This window comes from Pristis pectinata, chromosome 6, assembly GCF_009764475.1.
Source record: "Pristis pectinata isolate sPriPec2 chromosome 6, sPriPec2.1.pri, whole genome shotgun sequence".
In the NCBI taxonomy this organism is placed as follows: Eukaryota; Metazoa; Chordata; class Chondrichthyes; order Rhinopristiformes; family Pristidae; genus Pristis; species Pristis pectinata.
This window is the reverse complement of record NC_067410.1, coordinates 100,265,065-100,288,414: the sequence shown is the minus strand read 5'-3', so window position 1 is coordinate 100,288,414 and position 23,350 is coordinate 100,265,065. Positions and strand designations below refer to the sequence as shown.

Here is a 23,350-nt window from a genome sequence, read left to right as displayed (position 1 = left end):
TGGAAAACTTTGAATTCAATAGATAACACATTAGCTTACAAAAGAAGTCAAGATAAAAGAGTAAGGAATGTACAATAGATCGAAATTCCCAAATATTTTCTCCTGAATTAACTGTATGGCACTAGATGTGCTCAGAATCAGAATTTCCCTATAAAAGTCAAAGTCAATTTAATTACAAAGCAAAAAGCATAGTATGAAAAATAATAACAAAAAATTCAATAATTTTCAGAAAAGTAAAATTAACATCACATTAGAAAGTTAACGTGCAGTGCAAGTTTCCTTGGCAGCCAATATTGCGACTCCAACAAAAGTTTAAGCAGCAGAGCATAACTTGAAGTTTTAACAGACCAAGAAAGATGTACATAAAAAAGCAGATAACACACGATGAAGTGCATCTTTTGCGGGGAGTGTTCTGGGGGAAGCCCGCAAGTATCGCCATGCTTCTGGCGCCAACATAGCATGCCCACAACTTCCTAACCCGTATGTCTTTGGAATGTGGGAGGAAACCAGAGCACCCGGAGGAAACCCACGCAGACACGGGGAGAACGTACAAACTTACAGACAGCAGCCGGAATTGAACACAGGTCGCTGGCACTGTAATAGTGTTACGCTAATCGCTACACAACTTGTACTGCACTTTTTGGTTTTAAACAAGATAGCACCAAAATAATCTGATCTGTGACAGCATCATCATGTGGGAGGTCAGACTTAAAATTTGAGTGCCACTGATCATTGGAAAATACCACATCATCTGATTTCTCAAGATAAACATGCAATTTGATGACAGCACAACAAACACATCATTTAGCCCAAATATAGCTTGAGCTTGGTGATATTTTACTTTACGTAACCCATCTAGTGCACTCCCCACTTTCTGGCTGCTTCTCATAAATTCAACTTTATGAGCATTTACTGTATCTGTTTCAAGTGGTTCAGATAGGGAATTACACATTCAATTGTATCATGTTTTCTCCTCATTTTTACACAGTTTGTGGGTAAACTACATGGAGTAGGTGAAAGTGCATTTGGGAATACCCTATTTAAATGTACAATGAATCAATGATGATAAATTATATTCAATACACAATATGAATCTCTTTGGGCAATCCCATCACTTAATCTGCACTCTGCAGAAATGGATGTCCTGACATTATAAAATAGACCTGTAATATTTCAGTGCACTAGCATTCAAACTACAAAATATTCAGATAATTTTAATGAGCACACAAGTACAGTAAAATCCATTATGTTAAGCATAATGTAACAGGTGTTTCTTCCCACACCCAAAAATCACTGCATTGTAAAATATTTAGAAATAAAGTTTGTGATACAACATTCAACTTCAAATTTTCTCCATCACGTGATAATAATACCAAATAAAAGATGTGAAATGAAGTCATTCTTTAATGACCAGAGTAGTTTTACAACAATCTGTGGAAGTCTATAACAGCAAGTGCAGATGGCACATCAAACTAAACCTTGCCCTGGGCCTCAAAATTTCACTTAAATGCAACAGTAGATGCCACCACAATAAATAATCGTAATTAATGGGCTGTAACAAACACACTTTGCCTTCATCCACGAAGGAAATGTATCTACAACCAAGTAGCAGAATCTACCCTCAATATGTTTCTGCAAGATGACATCCATCCTTCCTAAATATGATGCCCATGAAAAGAGAAACTCATTGATAGGCAAACCTCACATATCCCAATTCAGGTAAGGAAACTGCTTATAAACTAGAAAAGAAAGAGACTAAACTATACCAACCCAACACACTTATCACCAAGTACACTTTCTTTCCAAAATCCTTTCAAGGGGTTGAAGTTAACAAATACAATTACTTATGTGACTTAATTTTAAACGACAATCCAAATTTTATGCTGGAATAACCACAGATTTATACCAGAGAAAACAGTATGAAGCACATTAGGTACCATGCATACATGGCAGTTACAAAACTCCAAGCAATTTGACTAATTCATAAATCCCATGAAAGAACTTCAGAAATAGAAGCTCCTAGCAGAACAGACAGGCATTTCTGAAGCAACTTCATGTAGTCCTGCATCAAGTGATTTCAATTTTCTAAAGTACATTTTCATATAATTTCCATCCAACCTCTGCTACCTTGTAATTCAAGATAAAATCTAATCTTAAAAGTCAGAAGATCAACCTTCTATACAAGTGCATTCATCATCAGCAAATCTTAGCTTTTGAATGTATTACAGCTGAGGTGACCAGATGCATACTGCTGCCTGATTGAACATTTCCAGCATTTTCTATTCTCATTATAGATTTCCAGCATCCATACCATTTTGCTTTTATGTCACTTCAAGGAGATCTACCAAGAAAGATTAAGTACTAGAAGGAGATCTGGATGTGAAACTGCACCACATCATCACTTAGCACTGCAAAGATAAAAGTAGAGGGATTTGTATCCACAATTAAAAGTTGAAGAGTTGATTAAGGATCCATGATAATGTTATTCCTAAATCTGATCCTCAAGTATACATTGCATATTTGACTCTACCTCAAAAAGTTATAGAACTGCTTATTGAAGAGCAACTGCATGATCAAAACCCCTTTAATTATTGCACAGCCAGCAATGAAAATGGTTAAATAATCTGTTCAAGCAATTTCAAGGTTTCCCTCATAACAACATTGATTACATCTTAAAAATACTTAATTGTCTGCAAAGCACTTAAAAGGTACCCCAAGGTTATAAAAAGGAGTATGCAATTGTATGTTGGTCTTTGAGCCAAGAAATTGTTAGTTTGACTTCCCTACAAAAAATTAACAACAGTCATCAAGTAGAAGCTTTATCTTAAGAATGGCAACCAAATGGAATAACTGAAGAGAACAGTAAATGCATAGCTAAGAGGAGGTTGGGCACTTATACAAGAAAAGGGATATCTTAGCTGGGTCAGATAATGTAGGGTGGGAGGAGGCAGGTGTGGAACATAAACAAAAAGTATAGACTAATTGGATCACATTCACCTTATTCTTTACTGTAAATTTGATGTAATAAACTATTGCTGTGAAGTTTTTAATACAATCTGGAGTACTGTCTGCCTCAATAACTTTGCACTTCAAGTACAGAGAACACCAGGTCACATTTCTCAGTTATAAATTAATGGTAAAAGCTGCCAGCTAACTTTACTTAATTTGCAGTAACTCAATGTGTTAGATAAATGCAAAATCAATCTCATGCAATTATTCCTGAAGGTCTCAACTTACATTGTTAGCACATCACACTCTCCAAAAACTCAAAAAGGTTTAAGGTTCAATTACTATTTGATCATCTTATAAACACAGCAGGGAAATTAAAAAGCAATGATGTGTAAATTAGGATGCCAAAATTAAATGCACCAGCTGTAAATTCTATTTTGTAAAGCAGGGAGCTGAAGCTTGAAATTTAGGGTTGGATGGAGTAGAAAAGAAGGGACTTTGTTACAGAATAATTATCAGATAAAGTACTGGTCTCTGATAGCCTTGGTTAGGTCCATCAGATTAAATTGATTATGACAATAACATGCAAAACATTTACTTTATTGATCAAATTGTTAAAAAAGTAGAAATTAAAAATCCAATGTATATACAGTTACTAAAATGCCTAAAGGCCAATAATTTTAATACTGTGGATTGACAGAAGTCAGACTACATAACAAATTGGGAAGTTTTCAGTATGCTCATGAAACCAAAACAGTTCAGTAGAATAGGCTGGAGAACAACGTTAGAAATCATAAAAATTGACAAACTGATCAATCACTATCAACCCCCACCCTATCAATTAATTGGAGTTTTAATGCCCTTAATGCGTTATAAATGCTACTTTGAGGTTTAGAGACAGTGGAGAAGTGTTATTCTAGCTGTTTTGATAAGGTTTTTGTTGGAATTTAACAGTTGTTTTTTTATTTAACAGGGAAACAAAATATTATAATATGAATGATATAATACAAATGTTAAGGTAAAAGACAAAAGAGCTAAGACACACTTAGCCAAAGCAGCAAACTTTGACAAGGGCCACAATAAGCACAAGAAATATTATCAAGTATACAAACAGATGCACACTGGACATCCAAGTATTGGGTTCATATGTGCATGAACAGCATTGTATTCTACTTCATGGAAGCTGCAAAATTAGTGTTTTATTCTATACATTTATGCATAGCCACTTTAAGGATTAGTCACACCACAGGTAGAATGCATTGGCAGGAAGGGCTGGAATTCCCTGTGGTCATCTAACAAATTTACTGCCAATGGTATTGTTGGGGGGGATGGCTCATCAGGGGAAGGCAGCAGCAGCTACTAAGTTCACAGCACCAAAGGTGGAGGAAAAATAGAGTGGATGGCTATAGTGATGAGAGATTCCATTCAAGGCGAACAGGGATTTCTGCAGCTGCAAGCAAGAATCCAGGCTGATACGTTGCCTGTCTGGTGCTAGGTCAAAAATGACTCAGAATGGCTGCAAGACTTTTCAGAAGGGGGAGGATGAACCGCCAGTCGTCATGGTGCATATCAGTACCAGCCACATAGGTTTTAAAAAGGGATGAGATCTTACAAGTTCAATGTAGGGAGTTAGGAAGCAAGTAAAAGAAGTCCTAAAAGCTCCCAATTTCAGGGCTACTATTGCTGCCATGTGCTAGTAAGAGTATAAATAACAGGACACCAAAGAAATATGTGGATAGAAAATCGATGTAAAGAGGTGTGATTTATATTCCTGGGACATTGTAACAGGTTCTAGGAGAGTGGCACAGGCACAGGCAGGATATGTGATACCTTCTCAGAACCAGGACCAATGCCATTGGAGAATGGTTGCTGGTGCTATTAGGCAGGGTTTAAAGCAAAATGGCCAGGGGTTGGAAACCAGGTAAGGAGATGGAGGGAAAACAAGGAAAGAAACAAAAGATGAAGGGGAATAAAAATTCAGACCTCAAAGGACAAAAGAAACCACAAACAAACTTCACATTCAAGCTGATATCCTTCCTCATTTGCATTGATTTCTTTAACCAGTGACACTGCCCTACTTCTGCTGCATCTGCTCTCAAGATGAGACCTTCCATTCCAGGACATCTGAAATCTCCTCCTTTTACAGGAAGCGTGGCTTCCCTTCTACTGTAGTTGATGGAACTCTCCACTTCCTTGACTTTTAATGCACACAATATTCACAATAAGCCGATAAATTAATTGCATAAATCAATGTAAAAAACACGCAATATAACTGGGTTCACGGAGACATGACTACAAAGGATGGGAACTGAAGATCACTAAGGAAGAACAAGCAAAAAGGAAAAGTACAACGGAGGCATGCAGCTGTTGGAATCTGAAGCAAAAAAAACAAACTGCTGGAGGAACTCAGTGGGTTGAGCATCATCTGTGGGGTCAAGAGTCTGCACCAACACTGAGAATGGAGAGGCTAGAGAGCTGGTATAAAGAGGGAAGGTGAGAGACAGGGGTCAGCAGGTGATAGGTGAACTGAGAAGGGGTGAAGAATGATGGAGAGAAGGAGCCAGGTGGGGGTGGGGTGGAATTGGGAGACAGACAGGGTGATAGGTGGAAGGAGACAAGTGGGGAAAGAAAGCAAATGGAGCCAGGTGGGAAAAAGAGGGTAAAAATGGAGATAGAGGCTGGAAGATGATGAGTGGGGACAAAAAGGCCACAGATGCTGGAATCTGATGTAGCAAATTTGATAACTGGAACCATTAAGAGAGAGGTGAATGGCTGATTGAACGAGATGAGGGTGGGGATACAGCAGGTGAAGTGTGGGTTGCAAGTGGATGGAACCAGGAGGAGGAAAGGAAATGGGCTGGAGGGGCGAGGTATGGGAAAGAGAACAAAAATAGGAGGACTGGAGGTGGATTGGAAGGAGAGATAGAGGAACATAGGAGGCAAAGTCACCTGAAACTGGAGAATTTAACATTCATACCACAAATGTTGCGGACTATCCAGGTAGAATCAGAGGAGTTTTTCTAGTTTGTGTTGATCCTCACCCTGGCAATGGAGAAGACTGCGAACAGATGGTCAGTGTGGGAATGGGAAGGGGAGTTGAAATGGCATGCAACCGGGAGCCTGGAATGGCCCCTGAAGAGAGAGTGCAGGTGCAATGCAAAGTGGTTGCCTCGTCTATGCTTGGTGAACAGTGAATGCAGTGGACAAATTTGGAGGAGATGGACATGAATCTTTGCCTCATTTGGAATGGCTGTTTAGATCCCTGGATGGCGATGAGGGAGGAGGTGTAAGAACATGTGTCACACCACTTAAAGTGGCAGGGGAAAGTACTGGGTGTCAGGGAGGGATGGGTGGAAAGGGATAAGTGGACCAGCCAGTCATAGAGAGTGGTCCCTGCAGAAGGCGGACAGGGGTGGGGAGGGGAAGATGTGGCTCCTGGAGGGATCCCATTTACAGCTGGCAGAATGACGAAGGATGCAGATGGTAGTAAGGCAAAAGGCGAGAACCAGGAGAACTTTATCTCTGTTCTGTTTGGAGGACCAGGACTGAGAGCAGAAGTCCAGGAAATTAAGAGTTCCATCAACCACAGTAGAAGGGAAGACACGCTTCCAGAAAAAGGAGATTTCAGATGTCCTGGAATGAAAGACTTCATTTTGAGAGCAGATGCAGCAGAAGTAGGGCAGTGTTGCTGGTTAAAGAGATAAATGCAAGTCAGGAAGGATATTAGCTTGAATGTGAAGTTTGGTTGGAGCTAAGATATACCAACAGGCAGAAAATGCCAATGGAATTTGTAGACACACGAGACTGCAGATGCTGGAATCTGGAGCAACACAAAAAGCACTGGAGGAAGTTAGCAGGTCAGTCAGCATCAATGGAAGTAAGTGAACAGTCGTTGTTGAGTCGATACCCTATACAATAGAATTTGCAATATAGACTCGCAATCAGTGATGTTGGGAATGGCATTAAAATGGGAAATTAGTGGCATGTGCAATAAGGATAAAATATAGTCATAGAAGACATCAACCTACACATAAATTGGACCAAATAAATTAGGAACAATATTGCGGAGTAGAGATCCCTGAAATGTATACGGGATGCTTAACCACTACGTCAAGGAACCAACTAGAGAGCATGCCATTCTAGACTGGGTAGTATGTAATGAGTAAGAATTAACTAGCAATCTTGTTGTGCCAGGCCCCTTGGGGAGGAGTGACCACAGTATGATAGAATTCATAATTAAATCAGGAAGTGACATAGCTGAGACCAATGTCTGACCAATTCTGAGACCAGCGTCCTGAATCTAAATCAAGGAATTTTTTTTTTGATGACATGACCAAGAAAGTTGATGAGGGAGTGGTCTACTCAGTAAGGCCTTTGATAAGGTTCCACATGGTAGGCTGCTCTGGAATCCAGGGACAGCTGGCTAATTGGATACACAATTGACTTGATGGTAGAAAGCAGAGGGTGATGGTGGAAAGTTGTGTCTCAGACAGGAAGCCCGTAACTAGTGGGATGTCTCAGGGGTCAGTGCTGGGCCCATTGTCGTTTGTCATCTATATCAGTGATTTGGATAAGAATGTACAGCCATGGTTAGTAAGTTTGCAGATGATACCAAAATAGCTGGTACAGTGGATGATGACGAAGATTATCAAAAATTACTGGTTGATCAGCTGAGTAAGTGGGCAGAAGAATGGTAAATGGAGTAATTCAGAAAATGGAAGGTGTTGCATTTTGGAAAGTCAAATCCAGGTAGGGCTTTTAGGGGATTGATGATGGATTGATAATGGCAAACATTTAAGGAACGTATGCATGAACAATAACTTGTTTCCTGTGGGGCTCAAACCATGGCTAACAAGGGAAATAAGGAATAGTATTAGATCCATATATGATTCATAAATTGGCCTGCAAAAGCAGCCAACCAGAGTACTGGGAATAGATTAGAATTCAAAGGAGGACCAGAAGTTTGATTAATAGGCAAGGAAAAAGAATATGAGGGTAATCCTGCACAAAACATTACACTGTAAAAGCTTCTACAAAAGAGAAAAAAAATTAGTTAATACAAATGTAGTCTCCTTACAGTCAGAATCAGGAGAATTTATTATGGAGAAGAAATGGTAGACCACTCAAATAAATGCTTTTGGTTCTGTTCACAAACAAAAAGGGTACAAATAACTTCCCAGTAGGGAACCTCGTATCTAGTGAGCTGGGAGAATGGTTGTGGGAGGGGGGAGAAAGAGGGAGACTGAACAGAATTAATTTGTAGGGAGCTGGTATTAGGGAAACTGATGGGATTGAAGGCCAATAAGCCCCTCAGGCCCTACAGTCTGCATCACAGTATTTAAGAAAGTTGTCCTAGAAATATTGCATTAATTGGTGTTCATTTTCTAACATTCTTTGGACTCTGGTCATTCAACTCCACTATTTAAAAAATAAATGAGGGAGAGAAAAAGAATTACAGATTAGTTGGCCTGACATTGTTGTAGAAAATGCTAGAATACATTATACGAAGCTAGAATAGAAGAACATTTGGACAGTCAAAATCAGCATGGACTTACAAAGGGGAGATCATGCTTGACAAATATGTAGAAGTCTTTTGGTGGAACTAGTAGAACAGATGGGGAAGAACAAATGGATATGATCTATTTTGGATTTTCAGAAGGCTTTTGACGTGATCCCATAAAATTAAAGTACATGGGATCGGGGTCAAGGTGCTGTCCTGGATAGAGAGCTATGGAATAAAAGGGAAGAAATAAATGGGTCCTTTTCAGAACAGCAGCCAAATTGAAATTGTATTTTCCAATCTGAAATGCAATTCAACTGCAACTGTGTACAGGCCATCCCTGGGTTATGAACGCCCGACATACGAACAAGTACCCATAATATTAATACCCATAATACCCATAAAAATTCAGTAGTCCAATGTACATACATCTGTTCCTACAAATGGCAGAATTAGTTTTTTCTCACTCCACTTTTAATAATTGTTCTTCCTTATCAATCTTGTGTTTTTGATGCCATTCAATAAAATACTGTGAAAGTACGGTTACCACATGACTTTTCTGTATTTGTATTGGTATGTTTTGACATATGGACAAAATTGACTTTAAGGAAGTCTATAAAAAATGGAACCCACTCATTTACCTGGGGAAGGCCTACATATTAAAACTGTATCAAAGGCAGAGGCACAGATATTAAGGGGAATAGGGGGTGGGGAAAAAGAGATAGGGAAAGCAGTAGTCTAGGCTAAATTCATGGTCATTCCGAAACTGGAGAAACAACTGGTAACCACAATGTCTGAGCTTTAAAATACAGGTCTCTCAACTACACAGCCTCTGTGGATAGAGAAGGCTGACCTGCTCAGTCACCAGTTGATGTCAGAGGACTAACCACCAGGATTGAAACTGTTGGTTGGAAGGGTGACCAAGTCAGTCCCCAGAAGTCGATTAGTTTTAAAATAGTTATAGAGAAAGATAGGATGAGTCCACAGGTTAAGATCCTCAACTGGGGCAGGGCCAATTTTGGAGGTATTAGGTGTGATATTGCAGAGGTCAATTGGGTGAGACTGCTGGTAAAAGGGACAACTGGAAGCTTTTAAAAATGTGATATCAAGAGTCCATGCTAGGATGAAGGGCAAGGCTGGCAAGTTCATGGAACCCTGGCTGACGAGAGATAATGAGGCCCTGGTCAGGAAAAAGGAGGCATACATCGGGTTTAGGCAATCAGGAACAAGCGAATCCCTCAATGACTACAAGAAGCGTCGGCATACACTTAAAGAGAAATCAGGAGGGCAGAAAGAGGGTATGAGATGTATCTGGCAGGCAGGGAATAAGTCCCCTTAAAGATCAGCATGGTCGTCTATGTGTGGACCCACAGGAAATGGTGAGATTTTTTAATGAGCTTTTCTCACCAGTTTTTACTGTGGAGAAAATGATGAAAGCTAAAGCAATGAGGGGAGTGAGTGTTGATGTCTTGGATAACATTAGAATTACCAGGGAGCAGGTAATGGAGACCTTAAAGAACGTTACGGTGGGTAAATCCCCAGATCCTGACCAAGTGTATCCTCTTACCTTGCAGGAAGCTAGGGTAGAAATTGCAGAGTCCCTTGCAGAGATATTTGCTTGATCTTTAATCACAGGTGAAGTTCCAGAAGATTGGAAGGTGACTAATATTGTACCATTATTTAAGAAGGGTGGCAAAGTGAGCCAGAGAACTACTGGCCAGTCTGTCTGACATCAGTGGTGGGCAAATTACTGGAGATTATTCTGAGGGGCAGGATCTATCATCATTTGGATAGACAAGGTCCAATTGGGGATACTCAGCATAGCTTTGTGCATGAGAAATCACATCTGCCAAATCTGAGTTTTTTTGAATAAGTAACCAAGAGAATAGATGAGGGTGGGTAGTGGATGTTGTCTAAATGGACTATAGCAAGGGCCTTGACAAGATCCCACACGGCAGGCTAGTCTGGAAGGTTAGATCGCATCGGATCCAGTGAGAAATAGCTAATTGGATTCATAATTGGCTTGATGGCAGGAAGCAGAGAGTGACGGGCAAAGGTTGCTTTTCAGACTGGAGGCCTGTGACTAGTGATGTACCATAGGGGTCGGTGCTGGGACCCTTATTCTTTGTTATTTATATAAACAATTTGGATGTGAATGTACAAGGCATGGTTACTAAGTCTGCAGATCACACTAAAATAGGTGGTATCGTAGACAGGGAAGAAGGTTGTCAAAAATTACAGGGGAATCTTAATCAGCTAGGCAAGCAGGCTGAGGATTGGCAAATGGCTTTAATTCAGATAAGTGCAAAGTATTGCATTTTGGGAAGTGAATGGTTGAACCCTGGGGAGAGTTGTGGAACAGAGGGACCTAGAAGTACATAGTCCATTGAAAACGGTGTCACAAGTAGACAGGGTGAAGTTTGGCATGCTGGCCTTCATCAGTCAGGGCATTGCGTAAAGGAGTTGGGATGTTATGTTGCAGTTGTACAAGATGTTGGTGAGGCTGCATTTGGGATATTGTGTACAGGTTTAGTTGCCCTGTTATAGGAAAGACATCATTAAACTGGAAAGACTGCAGAGAAGATTTATAAGAATGCTACTAGGTTTCGAAGGCCTGAGTTAAAGGGAGAGGTTGGGCAGACTAGGACTTGGAACTTAGGAGATTGAGGGGTGACTTTATAAAGATATACAAACTCCTGAGGGGTATAGATAGGGTGAACGCACATAGTCTTTTTCCCAGGGAAGGGAAACTAAAAACTAGAGGACATAGGTTTAAGGTGAGAGGTGAAAGATTTAAAAGGGACCTGAGGGGAAACTTCTTCATGCAAAGGGTAGTGTGTATATGGAATGAGCTGCCAGAGAAAGTTGTAGAGGCAGGTACAACAATGATACTTAAAAGACATTTGGATAAGTACATGGACAGGAGGATATGGGTCAAAAGCAGGCAAATGGGTCCAGCTTGGTTGGCATCGAGGGCCATTTTCCATGCTTCATTACTCTGACTCCAAGTCACATCATATTTCATTAGCAGGTTGACCCATGATAGCTACAAGTACATCTCATAACAGAGAGGGAACTTTGTACAGTCAACTGTTACATTAAAGTTACTATAATCATTCAAACTCAAAAGATAGATTAACACAGAATATATTCTTGTCTGGCCATTTACTGAATCTCTGCATTGGACCCCCATACAACCAATATTTCACTGTTTCCCCATTGTAAATATAGGTGTAGAGAAAATACTATCCCACATGTACTAGGATCATGAATATAAAATTATTCCTTTCACACTAACCAATTATACACATGGGGAGTCTTAACCATGTTCTTTATGAACTTGCCAAACAAGCATTTCCTTCTTGCTTAAAAACTAGCCTATTTTCAAAATAAGACACTCCAAAAGTACTAATTTTTCTTCTCCAATTATGCTGGATACTATTCAGTCAGTGACATCACTATTCCAAACATCCTGATGGTTCTTCGACCATGAACAGTCTTTGACATGAAATGTAATGGGCCAAATTACTGCCAATTGCCACTGCCTCAAGTTCTACTGTGTATGTCATACTTGCCTTCATTTTTGTTTTAAATTTATTCAAGGGATGTGGCTTTGCAGAATGAGTCAGCATTTAATTGCCTATCCCCGATTGCCCTTAAAAGGTGGTAGTGAGCTGCCTTCTTAAACCGCTGCAGTCCTGAATGTGTGGGTATACCCATAATGGTGTTAGGTCAAGTCTTTCAGGATTTTGACCCAGCAATGGTGAAGGAACAGCGATACTTTCCAAGTCAGAATGGTGTGTGGCTTGGAGGGCAGGTGCCAGGTGGTGGAGTTCCCTTGCTTTTGCTGCTCCCGTCCTGGTAGAGGTTGTGGGTTTGGAAGGTCTCTTGGCGAGTTGCTGCAGTGCATCCCGCAGATGGTACAAACTGCTGTTACTGTGCGTCGGTGGTGGAGAGTATGAATGGTTGTGGACAGGATGCTTATCAAGCAGGTGGCTATGTCCTGCATGCTGTCATGTTTTGTGAGTGTTGAAGCTGCACTCATCCAGGCAAGTAGAGCAAGTATTCCATCACACTCCTGACTTGAACCTTGTAGATGGTGGCCAGGCTTTGGGGTTAGGAAGAGAGTTAATTGCTGCAGGATTCCTACTCTCTGACCTGCTCTTATAGCCACATTGTGTATATGGCTACTCTAGTTCAGTTTCTGATCAATGATAACCCTACAGGATATTTTGCAGTTGGGGGGGTGGCGGGGGAGTGGAATTCAGTGATGGAAATGCCACTGAATGTCAGGAGGTGATAGCTAGATTTCCTTTGTTGGATATTGTCATTGCCTGGCATGGAGTAAGTACTGGAGTTGGGATGTCATGTTATGGTTGTACAAAATGTTGGTTAGGCTGCACTTGGAGTATTGTGTGCAGTTCTGGTCACCATGCTACAGGAAGGATGTGATTAAGCTAGAGAGGGTGCAGAAAAGATTCACAAGGATGTTGCCTGGATGGGAGGGATTGGATAGGCTGAGTTTGGAGCAAAGGAGGATGAGAGGTGACATGACAGGTATATAAAATTATGAGAGACAGACAGGGTAGATAGCCAGACGCCATATGACATAGGAGCAGATTAGGCTATTCGGCCCATCGAGTCTGCTCCGCCATTCGATCACGGCTGATTTATTTTTCCCTCTCAACTCCATTCTCCTGCCTTCTCCTTGTAACCTTTGACACCCTTCCTAATCAAGAACCCATCAACCTCCGCTTTAAATATACCCAATGACATGGCCTCCACAGCCGTCTGTTTCCCATGATCTGGATGTCTAAAATGAGAGGGCATAGGTTAAGATGAAAGGGAGGAAGTTTAAAGGGAATTGAATGGGTAAATTTTTCACAGATTAGTTAGCATCTGGAAGGAGCTGCCAGAGATGGTGGTGGTGGCAGGAACAGTAACATCTGGACAGGTATTGGAATGAGAAGGCATAGAGGAATATGGAATCAATGCAGGCAAGTTGGAATAGTGTAGATAGGCATGATGGTCTGCATAGATGTGGTGGGTTGAATGACATGTTTTTATGCTGTACAACTTTATAACTCTACGCCTCACCTTCATGTGGTCATGTTCTTCTTCCTCGATTTCATTATCTAAAGCAGAGAATAAGCTACTGCCCTCTCCCACAGCCACCTTGATTGCACTCTCTTCCCTACTGCTTCCTGAAGGACTATTCCATTCTTTCAGTTTATCAATCTCCATCATAAACATTTTAGCAACATCATTTTGCCCCAGACTAGATAGCTCTTTTACCTCAAATAGATTTCCCTCCACACTTGTCAGTACTAAACTATGTCCATTCACTTTCCCACATTTCTCAACCCTTTTTATCAAAACCAGTATTGGATTTCCCTTTGTCCTTCCCTCCACACCCAGCAGATTGTCCACTGCAATTTGAGTGTCTCAACCCTTTCACATTTTGAAGGGACTGTTTTCTTCAGGACTCTTTTCTCATCCATATTCACCAATAGCCACTGACCTTCTCAAAGAATTTTCCTGCACAACTGTCCTTTTATTTCTTCCTTTACCACTGTCCAGGGTTCAAACATTTTTCTATTGAATACAAAAATTGGTATTGGTATATTATTGTCACTTGTACCGAGGTACAGTGAAAAGCTTGTCTTACAAACCGATCATACAGGTCAATTACAGTGCAGTTACATTGAGTTAGTACAAAGTGCATTGATGTAGTACAGGTAAAAACAGTAACAGTACAGAGTGTCACAGCTACAGAGAAAGTGCAGTGCAATAAGGTGCAAGGTTACAACAAGGTAGATTGTGAGGTCATAGTCCATCTCATTGTATAGGGGAACCGTTCAATAGTCTTATCACAGTGGGGTAGAAGCTGTCCTTAAGTCTGGTGGTACGTGCCCTCAGGCTCCTGTATCTTCTACCCGATGGAAGAGGAGAGAAGAGAAAATGACCCTGGTGGGTGGGGTCTTTGATTATGCTGGCTGCTACACCAAGTCAACAAGAGGTAAAGACAGAGTCTAAGGAGGGGAGGCTGGTGCCCGTGATGCGCTGGGCTGTGTCCACAACTCTCTGCAGCTTCTTGAGGTCCTGGACACAGCAGTTGCCATACCAAGCCGTGATACATCCAGGTAGGATGCTTCCTATGGTGCATCAGTAAAAGTTGGAGAGAGTCAAAGGGGACAAACCAAATTTCTTTAGCCTCTTAAGTAGAGGCGCTGGTGAGCTTTCTTGGCCGTGGCATCTATGATTCGACCAGGACAGGCTGTTGGTGATGTTCACTCCCAGGAACTTGAAGCTCTAAACCCTCTCGACCTCAGCACCATTGATGTAGACAGGTGCATGTACACCACCCCCTTTCCTGAAGTCAATGACCAGCTCTTTTGTTGACATTGAGGGAAAGGTTGTTGTCATGACACCATTCCACTAAGATCTCTATCTCCTTCCTGTACTCCGACTCATCGTTCTTTGAGATATGGCCTACAACAGTGGTATCATCTGCAAACTTGTTCAACCAAACTGCAATTTGGTTGAACTCTTTTCATTAAGAAGGTATTCAATATTCATGTGGTCTCTTTAGCAACACTGATACAACACACAGATTTGAGTGACTGCTTTGTGGAATCCCTTTATTAAATCTGCAAGCATGACACTTGAGCTTCCAGATTCATGTCACTTTAATACATCCTCAACTACTACACTTTTCTAACAATGCAAACGAAGCACTTTCTTTTCTAAATATGGATCTCACAGCATTCTGGACACCAAATTCTGCTATTTCAGATAATCAGCAAGTTTTTTTTTCATTTCAAATTTGAACCCATGAACATGACCTCATTATTCCTCTTTTGCACTATTTATTTTTGTAACTTATAGTAATTTTTGTTTTTACGTCTCTCACTATACTGCTGCTACAAAACAACAAATTTCACGACATATGTCAGTGATAATAAACCCGATTCTGATAATTGTCCCAATATTAACCTTTTTTGCCCTTCACGATCATCCTTTTTGTCAATTAATCTCTTCAATCTCCACTCCCTTTCAGACATTGTTCTCCATTCCCCTCACTTTCCCCACATACATTTTGCTTTAACATTTCCTAGTTCTAATGAAAGGCTTTTCCTCTCAGAAAGTAGCTGCTTGACCAGAGGGCCTCCAGTATTTTCTGTTTTATTCCAGATTTCTAGTATCAGCAGTATTTTGTTTTTGTATAATTGCCGAATCTATCACCTCGGATCCAATATCCCACTGAACAGAAATCAGGAGAGGAAGCTCTTGATAATTACTTCATTGCCACCTCCCACATATCAACGTGCAGCAGTGCAACACACCAATGTTAACTGACAAGCAGCTCACTCATGGCTCATCTTTCTGATCAAGAATTTATACTGGACATGAAAATTATGCTTTATTTCCACATACCAGTTTTTTTTGACTTTTTTTTAATATAAAGAACTATTGGAGGAAAAGGGCAGTCTCAATTTTGTTCACATTCAACCACCTTTTTGAAGCTACCAAAATAAGAAAACAAATCTACATACGTAGAAGAGCTATTGGTCCTGACGTTCAAAAGTTTATAAGTGAGAAATGTAAAAAGAACTTCATGAAAAGGAAACCAAGCACCCCAGCCAAAGTTGCCTCAAAATTATTGGCACAAACAGATCCAAACTCAAAATGAACTTCAGTTCAACCTCCAATTCTACCATACACACACCTTTCACAATTTTTTTTTGTTGATTAAAACACTGGGGAACTTTAGTACCATCATGACCTGGTATCAACTGTACTGTGCCTCCTGCAGAGAGTTGAACCAGTGATGCAGGGCCAGTTTCTTCACCCCGAGAGGGACACTTCTGGTTGCACTCACTAAATCGCCTTCAACCTCCAACAGGGTTACCTAGATGTCTCCCCTTTATCATTTCTCAAATTTACACTCACCCCAATACAAAAACACTAGCAATAACAGAAATACAAACAGAAAATACTGGAAACACTCAGCAAGTCAGGCAACCTCTGTGGAAATAGAAACAGAGTTAACATTTCAGATGTCCAGGTTTCCAGGATCTGCATTTCTTTTGATCATCATTTATAGCAATAACAGAGTATTTTGCACAGGTAAAACTGTCATGTAGTATTCATCATGCATCTTACTTTTGCTACACCAGAGGTTTAATTCCTATTGGTAACAGTTAATTAACAATTCTGTTTTTAAGTTCAATTTAGTAATTCTATCAAGCTGGTAGTAAGATCTGTAACAACTTGTTCTATCTTTTGCTAAGTTTAGAAGAAAGAATAACGTAGCCTCGTAATTGTTTTTTTTCCCCAATTCTATTGGATAAACTGAACAAACTCACAAAACTGACTAAACAGCTTAATTCCAGGCACTGATAAACAAAAAGCGATTGAAATGTGCATAGTCTTTTAAAACCAAAAAAAAAGACATACAAATTAGTAAATGGATATAATTTGAAAGCTATCTTTATGACATAACATGCAATAATCTCAGCACAATTCTAAACTGTGCTTCAAGATAATCTGCATCTAGTTTGGTAGCCTAAAAGCAATGGAAGACACCTTCAACAGTTGACATGTGGTCAAAACTGTAATTGATAGCATGAAGTCTATAATGAGAGCAAAATGATGGTTAAGGTACTAAGAAAAAAAGGTTCCCACCCTACTCACCACCCTCTCCCCAGACACCAGAGGTCATGTTTGCTTGGAATTCCATGTTATGAAACACAGGAAATTTTCCTAAAATGCAAAAGATAAACTTCACTGTTGTAGTGTACAGCACAAGGGGAACCATTACCCCCTTTCATCACTATTCAAACCTTTTAAACTGCATCCAGGACTAACAGTAATCTGGGCACCAGTCCTTTGTCTTTTGCAACATCTTACCAGATAAAGAGCAGCCCTACCCATCAAGTCCGCTCATTTTAAATTCTCAACTGCTCAAATGGTTCCCTTGTGCTGTACACTACAACACAGTACAAGCCATTTCCAGTTTAATAATTCAGATTGATTTGGTAGAGCTCCACTCAGAAGTTTACTTGTTTGTAAATGAAGTTCCCTTTGCAATGTCCAAGGCAGCAATGCACTATACCCACTTCAGTGCACAGCAAGCCACCTATGCTCACCATGCTGCTAGATGAAGCCCACATTGAGATGAGCTCAGAACCAATCTGAAAGTGAAAACTTAGTAGAAAAAAATAAATGTAACATTCCGTGACTGGAACAGTTATTTAATAAATTACAAATGACCAAATGCTGCATGCAACCTATTAACAATATAACATGGTGAGAATGCAGATTTTCAGATAGTATTTTAAAAGTGCATTCTTTTAAAACAAAAGTTACTATGATCTCAACACGGTGGCATAAACCATTACTGAGAGTTTAATATTAGTTTCAAAACTTACCCATATTACTTCCACCCATACCCTATTTTCCAGGAGTCAAAGCAAAAGGTTTTTTTTTATTTAAGCAGTAATACTGTCCTACACTTCAGTGTGCTACACAGATATTAACTACTAAAAACACTCAGAACACTGCTATTCAATGAATCTTCACATTGAAACAAGATACTAAAGCTTGACTTTTTAATGACAAAGCAGAAGCCATTTGGCTAACTGAGTTCATGTCCACTTACACAACTTCAACAATCCTATTCTTCACTCTTCCAATGGTCATGCAGCTCCAGGGATCAGAGTTTGCCTGTCCACATGGATTTTGCACATCATCCCTGGGATCACATCAGGCTTTTTGCCAAGTGCTCAGGTCTTTTCCCACATCCCAAAGATGTGCTGATAGATTAACTGGCTACTGTACATTCCTCTTAATGTAAATAAGTGGCAAAGTAAAGGGAAGTTGTTGGCCATGTGAAAGAAAACAAATTACAGGACTAAAATAAGGACAGGGGAATGATATACACCAAGACTGATGAATTACAGTGTTCAAAAGGAGCAGGATAAGCTTCTGAAAAGAAAGAACCTGCAGGACTAAGGATTGAAGGAGTTGGCAGATAGCTCTTACATATTCGGCACTGAACTCAAAAGGCTAAGTTGCTCCTATCACACGTTTAATCACCGCAACAACATTAGCAATCTTTAAAAATGAAACTTTGGGCTTTAATTTCTACTACTTTTGTCAATGCAATGCTTTGTCGAACAACAAATAAAAGATTCAATATCAAACCACAACAAACAATTTATATTTGAGGGATGTAATATTCTAATGTCCTCAATTACAGAGTAGGATTTTAATCTTAGTATAATAAACATCTGTTTACAAACTTTGAATTTTTAACCTTGTGATAGCTTCACGATACAACAAATGTAATTTTACTTTGCAAAGAAATTATTAAATGCTATCTCAATCAAATCTTGATATTATAGAATTCCAATAGAGACTGAAATGAGATCAAAAACAAACCTCCTTGGGTTAGATCCACATTTGAAAGAGATTAAAGATTTTGAAAAGTTTACCAAATGAACCCAATCTTTTAAAATAAATCAACAACTCTAGCATATAAAAAAAACTTATTCTGCCCAGTTTTATAAAAGTTATTCCATATTAAAAGCAATATTAAAAGGGCAAGCTGTCACTGCCAAAATGATATCATTGTTTAAACAGAAGTTATGTTATTGACATACCTATAATTAGAATTCCTCAACTGAGTTATTACACTGTACTCGTACAGAAAATTAAAAATGACTAAGCAGCTATTTTGGAATGATTAAACAAACAACCCAAATCAAATTCTGCATAAACTGAAAGAAAAAAGGTACGTAACACATATCATACCTGAAGAACCAATGGCTCTGGGTTAAAAGCCAATGTTAGAAGCAGCTGCATACGCTCAGAGTCTTTCAAATTCTTCATCAAGAAGCTTCCAGAATCCTTTGTTTCAGCATACCTGCGTACAATTCTGTCTAGGAGTCTTTGTGATGGACAATGCACCAAGTCTGACCATCCTTCCACAATATCTGGAGTTAGTAACCGAACTTCTCCATTTAAACGGGAAAACTGAGTCTTGTATATAGCTTGTGTAACATCACAACGAGGACGCCCTGTGGCCCGTTTGCAAATCTTTTGATCCATCTCCATCAGTTCTTGATTAGAACCCAAGCGTTTGAGAACGACACGCCTTGCACCTTCCCTTGGCTCCCCATACTGAGCGAAGTAGACATTTTTCACATTCAAGAAATCCAGAAGTCGCAGACGACCCCATGTTTCAAATGTGATTTGGCCATTCATAAACTTACGGCACCAACTAGTACCAAAGCATGCTGGACACTTGTTGAGGCTAATAAAACGACGATCTGCAAGTTCATTCTTCTGAAAGGAGTCAAATAATGTGTGTGTATTCATTAACATGAAAACCAACAGACTGACCACAAACAGGAACTTAAAACAGCAGTACAAGCGACCAAGCTTCAGTGTAAGCAATCGCCACATGGTTCTGTCGGCCTTCAACTCTAATGACTCATTAACACTGAAGATTCTTTATAAAATGTCAATGTTGACAAACACTTTTCCCTTACATACTCAGTTTTTATTTTAAATTTGATCAGGAAAGCAATCACGAGACTACTTCTTCTGTGGATTCCGGTTCATATCTTCAAATTCTCAGCAAACCTCTCCAAGGAACTTCCTGTTCTGCTGACAAGTCTGAGGAAAAGAAAAACATATTTGCAATAATGAAACTGTTTCAGCTATAAAAATGTAATTATAATTAAATAACCAATTTTCAGTAGCATAATGTAACAATTTTCAGTTCAAATGTAAATGTTACAGCAGTTTCAAAAACAGTTGTTCCATAGTACAGGCTAGAGTCGGAAGGTGGTTAAAAAAGGGTTGGTAAGTTTGGATAAACGTTTTCTAAAAACAAAAGAAATAATAAATAACAATCTGATATCTGTGACTAAAGAAAAGCAACAGTAATGAGTACATTGTTTGCAGCTGGTCCACGTACAAGATTGTTAATATCAGTTATGTTTCATTAAAGTTTTCTGCTTCAACTCTGCACAGTTTTGGTCAACGAAACATCGTGTCATCTTTTATGTTATAAATTCTTACAATAGTGTAAACATCAAATTGTAGTTGGACATCATCGCATCTGGGTAGCATAATTTATAAAAAAAAATACATTTTTCATCTGACTAAATTTTACACTCAGTAATTGAAATTTCTAATGTACAAAATCAAATACTACAAAAATGCTTTAAAGTAGATTAATAAAATTATGCACTGAAAATATTGAAGTGCTGAGTTTTAATGTCTTCATTAAAAGGTGCCAGCTTGGGCTCACTCACGTTTTCATGAGAAGTTATGGTCTCAAACCCCACAGTAACTAAGTGTATTGATAAGGGCAGAGCAGAGATGTGATTTATATAGACATGGGGGCCCTCAGGATCCATGGCAAGTTGGCAAACTGGATTCAAAATTGGCTTGGCAAAAGGAGACAGAGGGTAATGATAGAGGGTTGTTTTTGAAATTGGATGCCTGTGACTGATGTCCCACAAGGATCAGTACTGGGGCCTTTACTGTTTGTAATACATATGAATGATTTGGATGAGGATGTGGGAGACACAATCAACAAGTTTATAGAGGACGCGAATATTGGCAGAGATGGAGCGTAGTATTAAACTGCAGAGATAAATCAATGTGTTGGCAAAATGGGCTGATAATTGGCAAATGGAGTTTAATCCAGACAAATGTGAGGTGATGCATTTTGGGAGTATTAATGAAGCTAAGACATACACCATGAGTGTAAAAGATTAAGAGGGAGCATGATTAAAGTATCTTTACCTCTCATAATTTTAGATATGGAGGACTGGAGGAAATTTTCCCCCTTTATCAGAGGTAGATAAATCTAGAGGACATAGATTTAAGGTAAAGGGGAAGGGATTTAGAGGGGATATACAGGGGACCTCACCCAGAGTGACGAGTACTTGGAATGCACTGCCTGAGAGTGGTTGAAGCTGGATTTCTGACAGTATTTAAGAAGTGTGGAGATGAGCACTTGAATCGCCCAGGCACACAAAGCTACCGACCAAGTGTTGTCAGATGGGATTAATCTGGTAGGGTTGGTGTGGACAAGTTAGGCCAAATGGCCCATTTCTATGCGTTATGATTCTACAACTTCTATAGTGCTAGCAAGGCTAGAAATTCTCCCGAGGCAAGTGCTGCATTGTTGCAGGTGCAGGCTTTCAAATGAGACATTAAATCAACACAGGCAACTCCTGAAGGAAAATGTAAAGAAATGTACACGACTATTTAGAGATGGTTTTTCCAATGTCCTGGCAAACATTTAATTGTTAAACCAAGAGATCAAAGCTGATTGTATGCTTTCATTGTCTTTTGGGGGAAATTGCTGTGCATAAACTTGCTGACATATTTTCCATATTACATCAAAAGTGCTTCAACCGAGACATCTTAAGGTTATGATGGAAACCAAATAAGTGCAGTTTATTCAGTTCAGGTCTTACTTGAATGCTTCAAACATTTGCACAGCATGCAATACCCACTGAGCACTATGCCTACAGAATATGATCTTCAATGAAAAGGGAGTTTGATGTGGCAAGGGCAAAGGTGCAGATCCATATTTAAAGAAAACAAGAATGAATTAAAAATAAACTATTTTTGTTCTACAAGTTAATCCTATGACAAGACACAGATAATATGGCTGGCGAGTTTGTGACTTGTTCATTCCACCTTAAGTAGGGGTCAATCTAAATTATACTCTACTGTATACATTTAACTAAAACTAGTACCATGAAGGTATATTAGTAACTAGACAAAATGACAAGTATAAACATCTAACGGATAATTTGATATGATGCAGCAGAGGCAGGTTAGTCGAGGACCATTTTCTTTCAGCACAAAATCCATCCTCTCATATGCATCAGTGAACAAGTCAATGTTGGCTTGGAGCTCAGCCTCCAAACATATATAAACACAACCATCATCTGCACACTGCAGCTCATCCAAGATTCAAATGATCTTGGTTTTGGAGTGTAGTAGCTATACTTGAATGGTTTCTCATTAATTCTGAAAGTTAGCTTCACTCTTGTGGGACGTTTTTGATGGGGATATATAACAATGCAGTAAGAAAGACTGATGAAAGGACTGGCGTAGTAGCCCTGTTTGACACTGGCTGTGCGTGACATTGGTTAATATTGTGGCTTGCATACTGTGGTGGAGCAAATGCAAAATGGAAACTATTTACTATAGGCAACCAAATTGATAGTCCCTCCCTATTGTAAGGAGTCAAAAGTTTTAGAGAGATTAAAATAGGCCTCTGCTGCTCCACAGCACATTGCCCTCCGACAATAAAGGATCATGGTGAGACCTTGGAAAATGTGGACTACTTCTCACATCTCAGGGGCCAACCTTCACCAATGATGAATTTCATCACCGCTATCAATGCGCCAGCACAACCTCTGGTCTATTGAACGAAAAAGCATTTGAAGATCAAGACCTCAGATCCGACCCAAAATGCATGGTCTACTGGGGACCAGTGATCCTCAACCCTCCTGTATGCTTCTGAAATCTGAAACAAACACAGACTCAAGGCACTAGAGAAACACCACTAATGCTGCCTCTGCAAAACATCCAAATTCATTGGAAGGTCAAGCAAATCAACTTCACTGTCCTCTCCCAGCTCAGCAACCTCAGCAGAGGCCCTGATTACACTCAATATGTACAGTGGGCAGGTAACATCATTTGCATACACAATACCCGATTCCTGAAACAGACACTCTATTCCAAGCTCTGTCATGAGAAGAGATTCCCAGATGAAAAGATTCAAGGAACAGCTCAAAATCTTCCTGGAAAAAATTCAACATTTCCACTGACTCTTGAGAATCTCTGGCCTTTTAGTTT

General features: G+C 39.6%; 1 protein-coding gene across 1 annotated transcript in view; it reads right to left on the bottom strand.

Annotated features, from left to right (window-relative positions):
- dipk2ab (divergent protein kinase domain 2Ab) overlaps window positions 1–23,350 on the bottom strand; it is a 154,409-nt gene that overhangs the window by 113,991 nt on the left and 17,068 nt on the right. The window contains exon 2 of the mRNA XM_052017906.1: window positions 19,268–20,134. Within this exon, the coding sequence (XP_051873866.1) occupies window positions 19,268–19,921 (654 nt within the window). The 5' untranslated portion in view covers window positions 19,922–20,134. The remainder of the gene's footprint in view (window positions 1–19,267; window positions 20,135–23,350) is intronic.